General features: G+C 54.1%; 1 protein-coding gene and 1 pseudogene across 1 annotated transcript in view; one reads left to right on the plus strand and one right to left on the minus strand.

Moving 5' to 3' along the window:
• Positions 1–2,114: 2,114 nt before the first annotated feature.
• The window catches only part of UMODL1 (uromodulin like 1), a 62,123-nt gene continuing 45,905 nt past the window's right edge, over positions 2,115–18,332 (minus strand). Inside the window, exons 16-21 of the mRNA XM_077755372.1 lie at positions 15,279–15,424; positions 14,510–14,746; positions 14,149–14,308; positions 12,255–12,339; positions 6,916–7,118; positions 2,115–2,255 (exon numbers count right to left, since the gene is read on the minus strand). Coding sequence (XP_077611498.1) covers positions 6,937–7,118; positions 12,255–12,339; positions 14,149–14,308; positions 14,510–14,746; positions 15,279–15,424 — 810 coding nt within the window. The 3' untranslated portion in view covers positions 2,115–2,255; positions 6,916–6,936. The remainder of the gene's footprint in view (positions 2,256–6,915; positions 7,119–12,254; positions 12,340–14,148; positions 14,309–14,509; positions 14,747–15,278; positions 15,425–18,332) is intronic.
• Positions 2,446–5,853, plus strand: LOC144224420 (ferredoxin-fold anticodon-binding domain-containing protein 1 pseudogene; annotated as a pseudogene).

Genomic DNA, 18,332 nt, shown 5'->3' on the forward strand with positions numbered 1-18,332 from the left:
TTTCCCGACCCCCCCCCCCCCCCCCGGCCCCTCCCCAGCAGACTCATGTCCTAGGACCCCGCAGCCTGCAGAGCGATTTCAGATTCCCCTTTGTTTGCAGCCAAAAGGCTCAAATCAGGCGGGAAAAAAGAACAATTAGGGCTCTGGTTGCAGAAGGAAGAGAGGAACCTCCGCCCTGGTCTGCAGCGCCATCTAGTGGCAGGGGTGAGGCGGGGCCGGCCTGGGGGNCGGGGGAGTCACAGCCTGGAATCCCGCGCTGGGAAGGACTTGGGGCTGCAGGTGGTGTCTGAGTGTGAGAACTGCAAGGGACCCAGAACCTCAGCCAATCGAAGCCATCACCTTGCAGAGCCCCTGAGTGCTGTCTCCACGTCTCAGAGGGACTCTGAGTTCTGAGGTCCTCAGAGGCTCCCATGCCTCACCAGTAAACCAACTAAGTCTTCTCCGCAGCAGCAGGAAGAGCCTGAACTAGGAGGGAGACGATCTGGGTTTCCATCGTGAGCTGCTTAGAGTGGTAATTTAAACTTTTAGCCTCAGTTTGCTTATCTGTAAAATGGGATCAGTGACATGTAACTCGTAGGGTTGTTGCAACAACTAGATGAACAAGGGGAGAGTTCACGGTCATGTTCACGGTCCCGCAGCAGGAGCAGAGCAGGAGCGGGGACCTTTCAACCAGACAGGCTTGGGTCTAATGCCAGCTCCGCCGCTTCCTAGCTGTCTGACGTTGGGAGCGTCACACAATGTCTCCATTTCCTCAGCCATCAAGTAAGAATAGTCACGTGGGAGGCTTGTGAGCCACACATCATGGGTCTTGAAGCCTGGATTTACTGAGACGTTTACTGCCCCTTTTCAAGAAAGGCGAGTGAAAGGTACCGAGCCAATATGGGAACAAATGGATGCAGACACATTCCTGGTGTCCCCAGAATGCCCGGCACAGCACCCTGCCCTCAGTGATGCCCGGTAAGCATGGCATGCGACTGAACCAAACAGAGCAGCCAGCACGGTCATAGTTCAATGTCACATGCAATTTATTCTACTTGCTCAAAATCAGTTTAGCCGCATGTATTACATATTGTAAGTCTTTATTGACTCTCGAGATCATCTACTAAATCAAAACACTCACATTCTCCAAATATTAATGGAAGTTAGTTACATTCAACAAAATTAATCTCCAATTAGTTACATTCAACAAAATTAATCTCATGAATTAATGACTATGGCCACATTATAACTCTAAGTTCATCGAGGAAGAACGCTATACTTTCAGGTGTTAGCTGTCAAATACAGTTCGATTTGTTTCAAATAAAGTAAAAAAGAAAGCACTCTCTGTCAGTATGATGTAATGGAGAACACTGTAAAATAAAAACTTAGATTCTACACCCAGTTCCTTATTAATTCATTTTGTGACCTTATGTAAATGACTCACCCATTTCTTCTCTGCTTTCCCATTATGTAATGGATAAATAGTACCTCTCCTGGGGTAAAATTATATATTTGAATGGCTGTGAAAATACTTGGAAAAATATAAAATAATGAGTATATATATATATAGTTATTTCCACTTATAAAGATTTTCATGTTAATGGAGTGTCTTTTGAGTCACTGTTGTGTAAATGAAAACAATATCCTGGAATGCAGAAGAAAAGTTAAAGAGCATATGTGTCTGCTAGAAACAACATTAGCAATATATTTATGACTGACCTATTATTAAAAGAACTTCAAGTGCACTGTCAAATATCTTTGAAAGTGTGAAATATATATTTGACAGAGTGTTGGATAAATGATGAATGAAAGGAAAGATGGAGGGATAGGTAGATAGGTGGCTGAATGGATGGGTGGATGGGTGGGGGGATGGATGGATGGATGGATGGATGGATGAGTGGGTGGATGGATAGATGGGTGGCAGGCGACGGATGTCAGCGGTGAGCAAAACCAGAAAGAGCCAGTTAAGATGGCAGAGTCTGGGGGCTCTGGGGCTGTGGAGGTGATCTGTGTGAAGGCAGTGCTGCATTCATGCTTGGTTTGAAGGCCCCCGTGCCTGGGGCTCTGCGCATCCCCCTCACCCCACCTCCTGCCCCAAAAGCCCTTCCCCCCCAGTAGGCATTGCTTATCTGGGACCTACACAGACGATGGGTCTCCTGGGTCAGTCAGAGGCCGTGTTTTCACCACCTCTGGGACTCATCCAAGCTCTGGTCTGGGACAGAGCAGGCTTCTGTTGATGCTTGATGGGTTAAGAACTGAGGTTGATTCACAGCCACCTGCATGGAGAAGGTGGCCAGGGTCAGTGTGCACGCCGGAAAGGAGAGGTTCTGCAGGAATGTCCCCAGGGCGTGGGTCGTGTAGGGCTATCATCACCCCCAGGGCAGGACTTCTACGCTTACTAGATGCTGAGAGATTGTGCCCAAATAAAATGGTGGCGGCTCCCGAAGGCACAGAGGAATAGGAACCATGGCGGCTGTGGACTGGGGTCCAGTGAGTGAGAGTCAGTACGCAGGTGCGTCAGCACGTAGGTGCGCCTGGCCCAGACCCCTGAGCCCGACGTCCACAGCCTCGGGGCCTCTGGGCCATCGTGCTGTCTGCGGAGAACACATTGAGACCCGGGGCCGCAGAGACGGCTGCACCCAGTGCCGACCTGGTGGGGATGGTTTGTTAGATGTTTTTCAAAGAGCAGATATTTGCAGGAACTCGAGAACCAGGTATAGATGCCTTTCCCTTTGGAAACGGAAGCCGTGGGAGAAGAAGAAAAGAAGAGCGGCCCATCTCCCCTCCGGTATCTTAATTTTAAGGGGGGGCGGACATCCGGGGTGACCTCAGCACCCGCAAACCAGATTTCCTCAGAAATTTAGCAGGACAAGCACTGGAGTCATTGTTGGGATTCGCATGATGAGTAGTCACTAAAATTCACTGAAATTCCCTTGTAACTCTATCCAGGGAGGTGGCTGGCCTCGTGCGCTGGCCCTGGTCCGACTGTGCCCATCGGCCAGGGTCCCAAGAACTTAGGTACCGTGTGCATAAGCTATCGGGTGTCCTGGAGCAAAGGGGCGTGTCTGCAAAGCCCCTACAGCTTCTCTACTGAGGGCAGAGTTACGTGGAAGGGACATCGTCCTGGGGAGAAGCGTGCTAATCTGGCCTCTGCTGTGTGACTCAGGAGATTCACTTGAGCTCTCTGGGCCCGATTTCCTCATTTCGAGGATGGAGCTCCTATCAACCACAGTTTGCTGGGTTGGTTCAAACTCCTGTTATCTCAAGAGACTAAGGAGCTGAATGTGGGGAAGGCGGCCTTGGCTGGGGAAGACCCCGAGGATACAGCGGCATGTGTACATGACGGCGTCCCTGGCAGGGGACGGGATGCCATGTGCCGGTAAGTAGAAGGGTCTCCATGACTCACACTTCGTGGGCCCAAAACCAGAGACTAGGAGGCACCGCGCTAAGGAGTCTTATTTATAATTGGAGTGTAGTTGAACCTGAACTTCCTGCCAGTCACCCCCACGAGGGGGCCCTCAGGGTGGCAGAGAACCCTGAGCAGTGGGAGCAGCACCTGCGTCCCCAGGGGCTTCAGGGCCCCAGGAGGGTCCTTCTTTCTGACCACAATGCTGCTCCCTCCACTGCTGGGCACCTGCAGCCCCATGGAGAGAATTGCGCATTTCTTAGATAATTGCTAAAACAGAACTTCTCCGGGTCTCCCGTCTCCCGTGAAAGGAAAAGCCAGGGGGCCTCATTCTAAACACCTGCCAGCCACGTGCACACTAGTCTAAGGAAGACCAGCCAATCATGTGCACGCTAGTCTAAGTCACTGTAGCTCAGCAGCTAAAAGAATGGACCCTGGACCTGAATCCCAGCTCTGTCCCTGCCGAGTCACATTCCCGGGACACTCCTTCGCCTGCCTGCGCCAGGTCCCCGTCTGTAAAAGTGGTAAGAACACAGCCTCACGCCGTTTCTGGGAACCTGAGTGAGTTACGTGCTTACGGTGTTTAGAAAGGGCTCTGACGCACCACAAGCTCCGCGCTCCTGGGGATTTGCTAGTATCAGGAAGAAACAGCTTCCTTTCCCAAGAGCCGTGTGAGCGGGGAGAGAAAGAAAGCCCATAAGCTGCAGGGTTGCCGAGGGCCGGGCAGGACGCAGCTCAAGTCTGCGGAACGTGCAGACAGAGCGCCCCCCGAATCTGAGGGCAAGGCTCTGCCGGGGGGGGGATCAGGGCCCCGAGCCACACGGGGGACACATGCATCCTTCCAGGCAGCCGGCAGGTGGGGGGCAGACAGCCCAGCAGGGAGGCCAGCGCGGAGGCAGGGCTGAGGCCGGGGGCAGGGAGAGCGGAGATTCCCTGGGGGACGCCCCCCAGCACCGGCGACTCGGAGTGGCCCTGGGCAAGTCCGTGCTGCCGGGGAATCTGCCATTTCCTCCCCGGAAATTCCTGCCGAGTGGGACCTTCTCATGTGACGGGTTGTGAGGGCAGGGAGAGAGTGAGAAGCAAATGTCCCCTGCTGGGAGACGAGACGTGACAGCACTGACGTCCTTGCTCAGGGCCACCTCCCAAGTCCTTGACTCCTGACAGCGGAGGGAGCTCCCTAGCAGGGAGGGTCCAGAGAACACGCAGGGGAGGGTGTGCCAGTGAGGGGTGAGGGGTGCAGGTGAGGGGGTGCGGGTGAGGGTGTGCAGGTGAGGAGGTGAGGGGGTGCAGGTGAGGAGGTGAGGGNCTGGGCAAAGTTTTCCCTCTAAAAAGGCTGAAGTGTTCCTTCCCTCTGCTGCCGGAGCGAAGCACTAGTGTTCTCACTTCCTGGAACTGTGACATTCTGTCAGCTGCCTTTTGGATTAGTCTCCATGAAGATAACTCAAATTCTGAGTCCCTGACTGATGGGACAAGACAAGACATGGAGGACTTTCTAGTGTTATTTTCAGAACTTAACCTTCTCAAGGATCCTGGAAGAGATAGTAAGGAAGAAGCTCATGAAGAAAGCTATGGCCAAACCAGGGTCTGCCTTAGGCCTTCTCTCCTAGTTCATGTTCAGGCTGTCGTCCAAGCACCAGACTTTCTCCCAGGTTGCCTGCACATCCTCAGTGGACCTGTCTTTCGGAAGTGCCACATCTTGCCGTTCACAATGCCGGCATTTCATGAGACTTTATTTATCATTGGGTTTAATAAAAATCTGAAGGATGGTTGTCTTCAGTCACTACTGGATCACCTGAAGGGTTTTCTTGATAGCCTTCTGACCCAGACATTGCCGGAAGGCTCTAAGCTGAGCAGTTCAGTGGAATTTGTCTTTCAACCAGATGGCAACCAGTATATTATTAATGTGAAGCCTCATAATTTTGGCTCAGATTGTGCCAAGGATCTGATTGTTGGGTCTGTCACCATATCCACTACAGGCATTATGCACAAAGACCAGTGTTTTATGTTTGTGTCCATGAACTTGGACCTACTAGCCATGCTTGTCTGGGGTATCTCTGACTGGAGGATGCTGTGGACCTTTGATCACCGTTTCCTGAAGAATTTTGTCTCTGGGAACATAGAACCCTTTAAAAGCTATTCCTTGTATCCTCCATGCTATGTTCATGATATTAGTTTTTGGTTAGATGAGAAGAAAGGATTTGATGAACTAGAATTTCACACGGTGGCCCGAGCAGTGTCTCAGGACACTGTCATATCCATAGAGTTCCTCAGTCGTTTTCAGCATCCAAAAACTCAACAGGTCAGTCTCTGCTATAGATTGACTTACCAGACGTGTGACAAAGCCCTCACCCAGCAACAGGTGGCATCAATGCAGTCCCAGCTTAGGAAAGAGATTCAGCAAAGGCTACACGTAATACCTCGGTAGTTTAGTAAATTTATTTCTCTGGAGTGATCCCCGTGGGTGTGGGTGTGGGTGAGGAGGTGAGGGGGTGCGGGTGAGGGGGTGCAGGTGAGGAGGTAGGGGTGAGGGGGTGAGGAGGGACAGGTGAGGGGGTGCGGGTGAGGGGGTGCAGGTGAGGAGGTGAGGGGGTGCGGGTGGGGGACACAGGTGAGGGCACAGGTAAGATGAAGCACACGTGAGGGGCAGTCCCCAGGACACCTTAGTGTAGCCCCAGGGCCAGAGCCCATCTCAGGCCACTGTCATCTCTGCAGCCACATGGAGTCTGACAGTGTTTGGAGGCAGGAACGGCAGGCAGCTGCCGAGCGTGGCCTGTGATCTTTACTTTTCTTTTTAACCTCGAAGCCTTTACGGGAATGACAGTCCCGGGCGCTGCCCCCCGCAGCTCGGCGCTACGGACACCGCGCTCAGCAGAAACATGTCTGTGCTGAGCCGTGTTCGGGCCCAGAGGGAAGTCCACGCACCCTGTGACCATGACAGCTCAGAGGCGCGACTTCACGCTCGGGGGTGCAGGTCCTCGACCTCAGGGAGAGGACAGAGATGCGCGCCCATCACATCGCCCCGGACCCGAGGCACAGTTCGTGCTCAGGGCACGGTGACGGGGACGTGGGACAGAGAAGTCGGGGGATTTACTCAGCATCAGTGCCTGACGCCGTCGGGGTCTGCGCTTCCTCACCTGGTTCCTACCCTTCGTGCAGACGGTCCCCCCTCACACAGCCCTGCTACGGAGGAGGAAAAATGAAGAAACCAAGGCACCGGCGGCCCGGGGCCTCACCTGGGGCCCCCAGGAGTGAGGGGCACAGGGCTGGCATCAGAGGGTCACCCGGGCGGGCTCTCGATCCGCCGCACCTCCCCGGGGCTCCGCGAGGCCTGCACTTGACCAAGTCGACAGAACCTGACCTTGAACAATGATGGTCCTTTTCCCCTCCCGCTGTGTTCTGTGGCTTTCCGCTGAGGGCACGGGACGTGCCACCCCCCACGCACCGCGCCCCAGAGCCCCCCGCACACGCCGTGTGGGCTCCCCGGTGGCGGGGGCAGGACACGGGCGAGGGAGGCGAGCGGGCTCACCCACCTCGGGGCCCGCCGGGAGCGCCTACTCATAGAACACCTGGTAGCTGAGGTCGTCGGGCCTGGCCCTGAAGCTGTACTTGCCAGTCGCCCTCTGGTAGTGCGCGAGGGCGAGGGCGGCCGCCCCGGCCACCACCGCAAAGACGGCCACCACGACGAGGACCAGGTAACCGGCTCCCAGGCCCGGCTCCGCACCTGGATGCTCACCTGCGGGGAACGAGACGGACACAGCTGTGAGGTCCGCCCGGACCGGGAGGGACGCTCTCCGGGGCCCCTGTACCGCCTGTGGCCCCAGTGCTACGAGCTCGTGAGGGCGGAACGGAGGCCTCAGGACGGAACGGCGACGGAGCACGCTCCCCACGGCGCCCGCGGCTTGGTGACATTATTGTCTGGGTTGGACTGACCCGGAGCACCGTGGTACGAGGCTCCGCACGGGTCCGTGTGCGTGCGGGTTCCCAACGGGGACGAAGCAGGTGTCCTAAGCCTGAGAGAGCAGCACCTCCCCAGGACGGCTCAGCCCGCCCGGCGTTCCGGGCAACCCCGAGCCCCAGGCGAGGCTGAGAGCCGGGCTGGGCGCTGCGCGTGGAGACAGGACTGGGCGCTGCAGAGGCGTGGGCCTCCCCAGACCCGAGGAACAGTAAAACCACAGGGAAGCACAGACCCAAAATAGCTGGAAACAGGGACTTGAATGCTCATAGGGACGCTGGTGTTCACAGCAGCGCTGTTCACAACAGCCCACGGGTAGAAACAGCCCCAACGTTCATCAGAGGATGACTGGACAGGGGCGCCTGGCGGCTCAGTCGGTTAAGCGTCTGACTCTGGCTCAGGTCAGGATCTCACGGTTCGTGGGTTCGAGCCCCGCGTCGGGCTCTGTGCTGACAGCTCAGAGCCTGGAGCTGCTTCGGATTCTGTGTCTCCCCCCTCTCTCTGCCCCTCCCCTGCTTTCGCTCTGTCTCTCTTTCTCTCACAAATAAATTAAAAAAAAAAAAAAAAGGATGAGCAGACAAACAAAATGTGGTCCATCCACACAACGGAATATTGTCTGGCTACCGAAAGGAACAAAGTCCCAGTGTGTGCTGCAGCATGGAGGAAGCTCAAAACATCAGCCTAGTGGAAGAGGAGGGTCACAAGGGACCGTGCACAGTATGAAGCTGTCCAGAGAACCATCCGGAAGGGGCAAAACCAGAGGCAGAGCGCAGACTGGTGTCAGGCTCTAAGGGAAGGGGACGGGGCGGGGACTCCTAATCGGTTTAGGAGAAAACCAGAGAAAGAAGGCAGCCCCCACCCCCCGGGGAGAGACTGCAGTGAGAGTGGGTGGGACCCACATGCCAGGTACACCCCGTCCCATCCCTCTGCATTGGGGTGTCCACCTGGGTGACAAGGGCACCCGAGATCCTGTCTCCTGCACAGTTGCCGACATAGGTGCTACTCTGGGTCCCCAGGGCGTAGCACAGGTGTGCGGGGCCAGCAGAGTGGTCCAACAGCGGCATTGGGGACCCCCTCCTGGCTGCCCGGAGCAGAGGCAATCCTCTCCTGCAGGGGGAGGAGCGTGCTGGGCGACGACCCTGGGGACGCGGGCTGGAGCGGCTGTAACCTCCGAAGCCACCCAGACACTGGACAGCCAGCTTCCCCAACAGCGGCAGGGCTGGTCCCTAGATCCAGCCTCCGCGGGCGCCATAGCGGGTGCACCGAGCCTCCCGTCCTCAGTGCAGGGCTGTGATGCGAGCATGCGCAGGGGGGACGGAAGAGATAGACCCCACTCCACAGGGAGCCCAGGGCAGACCCCGGATGCAGCCTCAGAGACCAATGAGCCTGTCTGCTTGCGTCTGTTCCCCCCGGTTTCCGTTACCAGCAGCCAAGCGCTCCGACCCGACCCACCGACCCAGAGCCTCTCTAGGCGGGGTCCACGGGCCAGCACGGTCCGCCGGCTACTGTGGCCCCGCAGTGGTTTCCAGTCCCCACAAAATGGGGAGCGAGCGCACGTTGTAACATGACCCTCGCCATCGCGGGGGTGTCTGCCTGCCCAGAAGAGACCGGTCATGTGGCGTGAGCTCAAGCAGGTCCTGCGGTTGGACCACCTGTCAATCTTTTAGTAAAACACTGGTCCTTCAGCAGGATAGCTTGAGCAGGAGGGTTTCCGTGGTCACTGGGGGTGACCCACACAAACAGTCATTCTGCAAAGACACTAAATTATCAGTGCTTTGGTGACGGGGACACAGCCCCTGCTGTGGGAAAGTGATGGAGAACCTCTAAACCCCCCGGCTCCCCGCTGCCGAGCAGCCTCCATGAGGATTCCCGACCTTTCCTTCTGGGACATTTGAGCATCCGACAGACATCACCTAAACTTTCTTTCTTTGTACAAGGAAGCTCTAGCAAGCAAGAAATAATGAGGGATCTAGCAAAGCGAACGGCCATGGAAGGGTTCCCAGAAGGAAATTAGAACATCGTGATGCTAGCATAAGATTTGTTGGCAGCAACGTTCAAGAACGACACCCAGGGATTCTTCCTCAATATCACCAGTACACAGTGCACTGTGTGTCCTCCGCAGATGTATGTTGAGGTCCTGACCCCACTACCCCAGAACGTGATGGTCATTGCAGACGTCATCAGTGAGGTTCAGATGCGGTCACACTGAAGCAGGAGAGGCCCCTGATCCAATATGACCCGTGTCCTTATAGGATGGCCTATAAGGATGGCATGACACAGAGGTACCAGGGGACCCGTAAGGACCCACATGAGGACAGAGGCAGAGATCCGGTGATGAGATCCTGCCAGCTCAGGAGAGCCAGAGCAGCAAATGCTAGAAGCTGGGAGAACCTGGGATAGATTCTCCCCCACTGACCTGGCGGGACCCAGACCTGTTGACACCTTGATCTTGAATTTCTGGCCTCCCGAACCACAAGGTGTGCGGTCTTTGGCACTTAGTGTCCTGTGACACCAGCCCTGGAAAACTAACACGGGGGGTGGAGCGTGGGTGCACAGTCAGGGGACAGAGTGTGGGCACAGGGTGGGAGGGGGCAATCCTGAAAAGATTTGTCTGCCAGTCTATCCCACCCCTCAGTCCCCAACAATATTTTTGTTCATATACCCAATTAACATGTAATGTTTCCACCAACTGGGAGATTCCGTGTTTCTAAATGACTTTTCTACACGTCTGTATGGGATGGTTATGGAGCACGCAAGAGCCAATCATACAATGAGGAAGAATGATGAACTGAAGGGATAATTATAATCCTTGTTTTTGAGGCTGACAATTTACACCCTCATTATAGTTGGTGTTCTCTGCAATGGTTACAGATGATAACTAGCACTTACCTAGTAATTTCTACAGACAACGCATTATATGAAGTAGAAGTTAGTACTGTTCCCATTTTATAGATGAGGGAAATGAGCCACAGTGTAGTATACCCACATTGCAGAGAAAAAGGAGAGTGCTGGACATACAGTAGGGATGTATGACTGTCCCATAGGTGGGTGGATAGATGAATGATGGATGGGTAGACGGATGGATGATGGGTGGATGGATGGTGGGTAGATGGGTGAGTGGATGAACGTGTGGGTAGATGGATAGTTAAATGAATGAATATATGGATGGATGGATGGTTGGATGGATAGAAAGATGGATTGACGAGTGGATGGATGGGTGGATGGATAATGGATGGATGGATGGATATAGATGGATGGATGGATGAGTGGATGGATGGGGGGATGGATGGATGGAAGAATGATGGATTGATAGATAGGTAAATAGAGATGGAAGGAACATTGGATGGATGGATGGATAGGATGCAAAAGACTCAGGAATGTTCCCAAAACCACACAACTAGAAGCATGAGAGTCCATATTCAAACCCAGGTCTCCTAACTCCAAGCCCAGTGCTTTTTCCACTCCAGTAAGTTTGACATTATCTATAATATCTATGAATAAATACAAGTTCCATTTCTATAAATGAGAATGCAATTCACACGTATCGTCTTTCCTATTAGGGCCCCTGGTCAACCACTTCTCCTCAGCAGTTTACGAAAAGGAAGAGGGTAGGAGAAGCTTGTGGCCCCAGGACGGGCCCTGCGGTGACTGATGCCGACACCGAGCCTGGAGCCCGGTCCAGAAGCACCGAGTTAGTCGGCCTGGGGCACGTCCCCAAACCTGGGGTCTTACAAATTTCACAAATACCTTGGATGAGAACCAAGAGGTGGGGATCCCTGGGCCTTGAGTTGCTCCCTCATCTTCCTCCCCAAGCCCTGGTCAGCATTCGGACCCCGGCTCACTCCCCACATCCAAAACCCGGAAGTTCTTGTGCAGGAACATATGGAGAGGCAAGGGGGGTGGGCATCAAAGTAGGAAGAAAAACAACAAAAAAGGAAAATCGACTAGGATTACAGTTAGCCGCAAAAGGGAGAGAAAGTCCAATAGCAGTGACAGAGAACATGGAAGTTTCTTTCTTTCTGGCACAAAACTTAGAGGTCGGAGGCCTGGCTCCCTTGTTCTAAGGTGTCCTTGGAAATGGGGCCCCTTCCAGCTCCTGTCCCCAGAGCCCTCCCCTTGGGTCTGAGAAGGAAGATGACGAAGAAAGGGGGACACAATGGGCACGAACTCCTTGGGAGCTGTCACTTGACCTCCATTTGCACCCCATTGGCCAGAACTTACTCAAAGGACTTAGCAGTTGGCTGGGAATTACAGTTTTCATTCGCAGCAGCCAGCCACCCGCTAGCTAAAAACGGGGCGGGGGTTCTCTTACTATGAGGGAGAGGACAGGTATTAGGGGACAGCTAGCCATTTCTGTCTTCACACTGAAAGCATCCAATGTCCCCCAGCCAAGTTTTTTGAAAAAAAACAATGAAACCAATCTCAAAGGAAATAAAATGTTTTCCTGGAAAAGTGATGGCAGCCTTTGAGATGACATGGAATGTAACTGGTGGAAGTTTTATTCTAGGAGAGAAAGCAATGCCATTTTTTTTTTTTTTTTTTTTTGGCATCTTCCAATTTAGCCAAGCCCTGCTGCCTGCGACCCATCCGGTGTGTTTATCTGGCATCAGGAAACTTTACAGCTTTCGTGTTACACGGCTCAAAACACCGCTCTATCTAAGCGTGTACTGACTTCCCGAAGCCCAAGCCTTTCCTTCTGCAGTGTGGGTACGACAACGGCCCCTCCCTCCCGGCCACGCTCTGCAAGTGATGGACTCAACGTCACCCGGGAAGTCAGCTCCCAGCGAACGGCAGCTGGTACGTCCGCTATTCTGAGTCCGCGGAACATCCCGGGTGCTGCGGTTCCCGGGAACGCCGCTGTGGCTCGCATGCTGGTGCAACAGGACTCATGTCTGTCAAAACCAAGTCACAACTAACCTTCAGACCGGATGAGGGGTCCCCAGGACATCTGGTGCGTCTCGGCTGCTTCACTGCTTCTCAGGGACCGGACGTCATTGCAATTCTGTTGTTTCAGAAGTAAAGAAACTTCGGGTCAGCTGAGCAGAACTAATGAGTTTTGAGACATGTCCTGATTGCCCGGGTAATACTCTGATCCGTATATTTCATCTGGCCAGAGGCGCCAAGTCGCAGGTGGGCGAGTGCAGACAGGGAGGGGACTGGGGGCCTGGACCGCCTGGACCACAGTGCGACCGGAGGAGTCGAGGTTCAAGAGGACAGCCTGCTGCACTGTCTCCGAGCCCTGGCCCCTCGGCCCCTCAGGCGCTCTGCTGGCTCCGAGTCACCTTGGCGTTCTCTGTGGCCATCGTCGGCTGCAGCCCCTTGCTCCTTTTAATGCCTGTGCCTTACAGAAAGTTGCAGGGACACGGTGGAACCTTCCTAGAATACACCTGCTGTGGGCTGCATTCGGCCCCTCTAAAAGATGCTGGCGGCCTAGCCCCTGGCGCCTGGGCACGTGACCTTAGTTGGAAACAGGGTCTTTGCAGACGAAGATAAGGTGAGGTCATTGGGTGGGTACCTAGTCCAACATGCCTGTGTCCTTATGAAAAGGGGACGGGCACAGAGGGGCACACAGACAGGCACAGAGGGAAGATGTGAACACACAGGGAGAAGCAGGCGTGCACACCAAGGGGAGAGCCTGCAATGACTCTCTGCCACAACCTCGGGGGAGCCGGCCCTGCCCGCTCACTGATCTTGGACTCCCCACCTCCAGGCTGTGAGAGAATGCGTTCCCGATGCCTCAGCCACAGCTGCAGCCACAGGACAGCCGTCAACGCCTCTCCCAGGAGGCTGGGAAAGGAAAGTGTGAAGCCATGGTATCAAGCATCTGAGAACCGGCAGCTCCTTACAGAGGTGGTTGTGGCTATTAATACTCTTAGTATTTTGGAGGGGCTCTTGGAGCCTGTGCAGGGTCATGCACCCCCCTAGCTGGCAGTCAACCGGGGTCTGTGTCCCTTTCAACCCTTTTTTTCTGGAAGACCCACTGTGTGAGGAAAAGTGACATCAACAAAATCAGCATTCCTTGGGTCTCCTCTCCCACGCGTGTCCTGTGGATGCTCGGAGGCTGGTCACTCGGGGGGAGGGGGGCTGTAGGGGTTCTGTGAGCAGCGCAGAAACAAGCCCACTCCCCAGACACGAGGCAAACACACAGCCCCCGAACCCAAGGCCAGCAGAGCTCTCTACACTGTCCTGGGTGCAGACGGCACGTGACAGTCGGTTCTAATCCTGTCTGTGGTGGGAACAAGAACTCTCAAAACTCAGGACTGCAAAGCATATTTCACATTCAAAGGTCTACGGAAATGAGAATGTAAAATTATTCAGGATCCCAAGTTCGTGCACATGAAAATTTAAAAAAGACCCTCTTATTAAATATCACAGTGCCTGGGATTCAGTAGTGTTCTCTCAATGCTACTAAAAATAATACGGAATTAAAGTTTTTACATCTGAATATGCATTAAAACACCTGGAGGAGAAGCACCCCAGCATCATGGCTGGGAACGGGATGGGGTGGGGTGGGATGGATATGGGGATGGGATGGGAGGGGGATGGGATGGGATGGATATGGGGATGGGGTGGGATGGATATGGGGATGGGATGGGATGGATATGGGGATGGGGTGGGATGGATATGGGGATGGGGTGGGATGGGCTGGGCTGCCCACCATTCATGCCTCATTTTACACTTGTGCGGAGACTGCTCCTAGAGGTCAGGCCCCAGAGCTGCCCAAGGCCTGGGATTCAGATTACAGAGTGGCCCTCCTCAGAGTGATCAGGGGCACGAGTCAGACACAAGGTTAGAGAAGTAAAACACCTACTATTTTGCATGTGGTTCCTGGGGAGTCCATGCAAATACGAAGCCGGCAGTGCAGGTAAACAATGGAGTTGTTGATGAAAGAGAAGATTTTCAGCTTAAATTGGGCCTTGCTGGAATCCCCATTCTCGATCACGTTTGTGTGCGTGTTGGGGATGGGGCAGCTGGGAAGGAAGGAACCGTGGCTCATTAGTTACGAGCCAGCCTCCCGTCCCGGTCCCAGATGGGCTTCCGGCAGCACCCCTGACCACACACACCGTGTCCACACATCACCCATGGCAGGGAGGACCACCACCCTCCCGTCCCCCAGGGACAGGCTCCTATATCCCTGCGTGTCTGGGAGCCAGGCTGCATCTGACACCTGCCTGTTGTTGATGAAACCGAACGTGACCGGGTCCCTCGCGTTGCTGGATGGCGTTGCCCAGCACTCGGTCAGGACCACCTTGAGGTTGCTTTTCTGCTCACAGAGCCCCACTTCGATCTTGACGTCATCACTGGCAGACACACTGTAATTTTGCGGTATAGGGGAGTCCCCAATAAACAACTGCATTTCGGTGACAAAATTGCCAGCGCCATGGAGGTCCTCAATGATGGCATAGACCCTGTAAGAGCGAGTGGTTTCAGGAGGTGTGCTTCTGTGACCCCACCGCTTCCCTATGCTCCCCAAACACCAACTCCAAAGAAGTATGGAAAAAAAGGAAGACCACCCAGAGGAGAACAGGCAAGGGGAGGCTATCGATTCTAAGCTGCCTGACGCGGTGTGTCACCCCCTGACTTGAATTTGGAGGAGACTCAAGGACAGACAGAGGAGGGGCATCCTCAGAGGGGGAAAGGGAGGCCCCAGGCAGCCCGGTGGAGGCACGTGATGCGGCAGCTGTGGACGGGCTCACTAGGACCGGGCGCCCTATGGGATTGGCTAGGGTGCATATCTGGCTTTCTTTGGTTGGTCCTTAGCTGGAAATGAGGACAAATCTTAGGGGAGCTGGGAGTCACAAACCAAGACCTGGCCACTGCCCATTTCTATGTTCAGTCTCACCAAAGGGTCCTCACGTGATTAAAACCCTAAGAAACCCAAAGTGAAGGTGCTAGAGGGGACAGTGAACTGGGGGAGGGGGGAGAGACGCCTCCACTCACCCCCACTCTGGGGTGTAGCCCGACGATGTCAGGAGGTCATTCTGGAAGGCACAGTGGATGGGGCTCAGGATCTTCAGGTGGTGGATGATGCCCTCAGGGGACAGGTCGTTCCTCAGCGTGGTCCTCACCACCGTATTCGTCACGTTCTGAACACAGACAGGCTGTCAGTGCACTCCCGGCCCCCAGTGGGCCCCCAACATGGCTGCGGACCGTGGCTCTGGGGTGCTGGGGGAGGGGTGGCTCTCCTCTAAAGCTTGTCCCCAAAACAAGAAAACCTGACAATCTTTTCCTAACATCAAATGCCAAAGAGAGCGTGACATCCTGACCCCTGGTTTAGCCTGTGTCCCACGCCCATTTTCCTCACTGGAAGAGAACCAGAGACAAGCCGGGTCAGCCGATACCCCAATAATCGATCGGATTCCTCCCCCAAATTACTCCCCAAGTGCATTCCTGAAAATAAGACCACAAGGTGCTCCCTGAAGAAATGGAGCTAAAATCAGTTGGTTAAAGTCTGCACAAGACCACCAGCATTCTCTCTGGGTGCCATCGTCTGGAGGGGAGGGGATGACGAGGAGCCCAGGGGCCAGAGGGCAGCCTCCAGACAGTGAACATCATTGTGGCGGGGACCCCAGGAGTGTGAGCAGGCTCTCCACCTGACCCCCAGGGAAAACACTGAGCCCGGTTCACACACAGGAAGGGAAGCCCATAGACAAAGCCTGGCGTGAAGACTAGTTGCTCGTGGTGCAGAAGTTTAGCAGGACAGACCTCCATACAGCAGTGCACCAGGGCATGAAGATGTGCCTTCCCTGGTGCACGAGAGTTCCAGAATTTCTCCAGGGCCTGAACCAGAGCCGGAGAATCCGAGGTGGACAAGAATTTCTGTGAAAAACCACCACGGTCGTACTGAAGCCCAACCAAGCCTTTGATTGACAGAACGCTTCAAGTTACACTTGTTCCCGGGGCTTTGCTGGCTTGTGGCTTGGAGTTTGATCGGCATGGTGGCGGGCTTTCCAAGATGGGCAGCCCCTCACGGACACCTCCTACATTGTCACTAGCACAGGGCCAGCCAAGGTCAGCTGCGGATTGTTCGTGGCTGATGGGGAGGGGCGGGTGTCCCCCGGCTTCTGCTAAAGTCACCAACTTTAGCAGTTTAGAAGTAGCCAAGAGACAAGGGCATCTGTGTGAAATAGACAAGCCAGACCATGCATGCGGGGGAAGCAAGGGGTGCGGCTGTGAATGATGCCGCTGGGGACGTGTTGATGAGCGTCCATGGGGACACACATCCGCCCAGCCGGGAGCGCCGGGTCTTAGTGAAGGCAACAGGGTAGAGCCCCTGTGAGCCGCACAACAGGGCATCAGGCCACGGTAAGGCTGCCAGGGCAGCGTTGGCTGAAAATTAGAAATTCAGAGCCTAGCAGTATGAATGGGACCCATGAATCCGACGGAGACACGGAATCCAGCGGCCAACCAGACCCCGGCGCCACTGGGTCGCAGGAGGGGCCACGCTTGCGGGAGCGTGAGGGGAAGTGACTGCTTTCAGATGGTCCTGGACTGAAAGCCACTGCAGGGAAGATGTTCTGAACGTTCCTTTGCTCCTCTGGCTCCTACATCCACTTCTTCCCTGCAGCTTTGTAAGAAATTACAGCATGTGTGTTTCCCTTGTGTGTGTATGAAACAGAGCGGGGCAGACGCTGGTAAGCTGACCGCAGCAAAGGGGCATTAGCTTATATTGGAAGCCACTGGAAATTGCTGGTCTCTCTAGGTTTTTATATAAATAGTGAAATTAGAACTATTGGAAGCCACATTAATTCTTGGAATTCATTTTCTGTAGTAGAGACGGGAGATGTTCCACTTCTGAGAGCAAACTTGGTCGGTTCTCGATCCAAGTATCCAAAATGGAAGCACCGAAACACTTGTAATTAATACCTGTCCCCGTGTTTGCTTGTATCTCTGTCTCCGTATTTTGGAGAACTTGTCTACATGATGCTTGTAGGCCCTGTGGCTTTTTCCAGCGAAGAAGCCGCAGCTCCTTCAGTACGTGCAATGTCATAACAGACACAACATCAAGTCTCTGATGGGCTGTGCTCCAGGCCTCCAGTCCAGAGTGTCAGCTCACGACGGCGACGGCATACATTCAGAGCCTTTGAAAATCACTTTGTGGGGCACCTGGGCGGCTCAGTCAGGTCGTTATCTCACAGTTTGTGGGTTTGAGCCTCGCGTCGGGCTCTGCGCTGACAGTATAGTCTGCTTAGAATTCTCTCTCTCTGTGCCTCCACTACACTCTCTCTCTGTCTCAAAATAAATAAATAAACTTAAAAAGGAAAGAATCATTTTGAAAAGTGCCACAGACAACCTGGACAGCCCCCTGCCGTCTCCATGAGGACTTTGGAAGTGTTTATGAAGATGATTCCAGACGCTGCTGAATCTTCTGGGGCGTATATTTGTGTCTCTTCAGGGCCTTCTCCTGTGCAATCTGTATACAGCACATCAAACTTGCCAGGGAGGCCTCAAATTCAACTTCTTCCAAAAACTGAGGAGCTCAATAAAAGCTAAACTGCCTGGGGTACTGGGGGACTCCATCAACTAAGCCTCTGACTTCGACTTCAGCACAGGTCATGATCTCACGGTTCATGGGTTCAAGTCCCGCGTCGGGCTCTGTGCTGACAGCTAAGAACCCGGAGTTGGCTTTGGATTCTGTGTCTCCCTCTCTCTGTGGCCCTCCTGTTCACACTCTTGACTCTCTCTCTCTCAAAAATAAATAAACATTTAAAAATTAATAAAAAATAAATAATAAATAAAAAGAGGCTTGAATTCTTAAACTGCTTAACCAAAATCAGGAGGCAGAACTTGCTAACTGTACGCACTCCACTGTATTTGTGTAAGTAAGCCCTGGAAGAAATTTTAGTTTTCAACAAACGTCAAAAAACATCAAGGGCAGGGGTGACTATTGGAGATGAATTTCCCCTGCTCTGAACGGGCCCTGAACCCTACTGAAAGGAGGAGCTGCATCAGGGGCCTGGGCCCCGCCCCCCAAAGCAAAGGCCCAGAGCCCGA

The sequence above is a fragment of the Crocuta crocuta genome, unplaced genomic scaffold, assembly GCF_008692635.1.
Source record: "Crocuta crocuta isolate KB4526 unplaced genomic scaffold, BGI_CrCroc_1.0 scaffold675, whole genome shotgun sequence".
In the NCBI taxonomy this organism is placed as follows: Eukaryota; Metazoa; Chordata; class Mammalia; order Carnivora; family Hyaenidae; genus Crocuta; species Crocuta crocuta.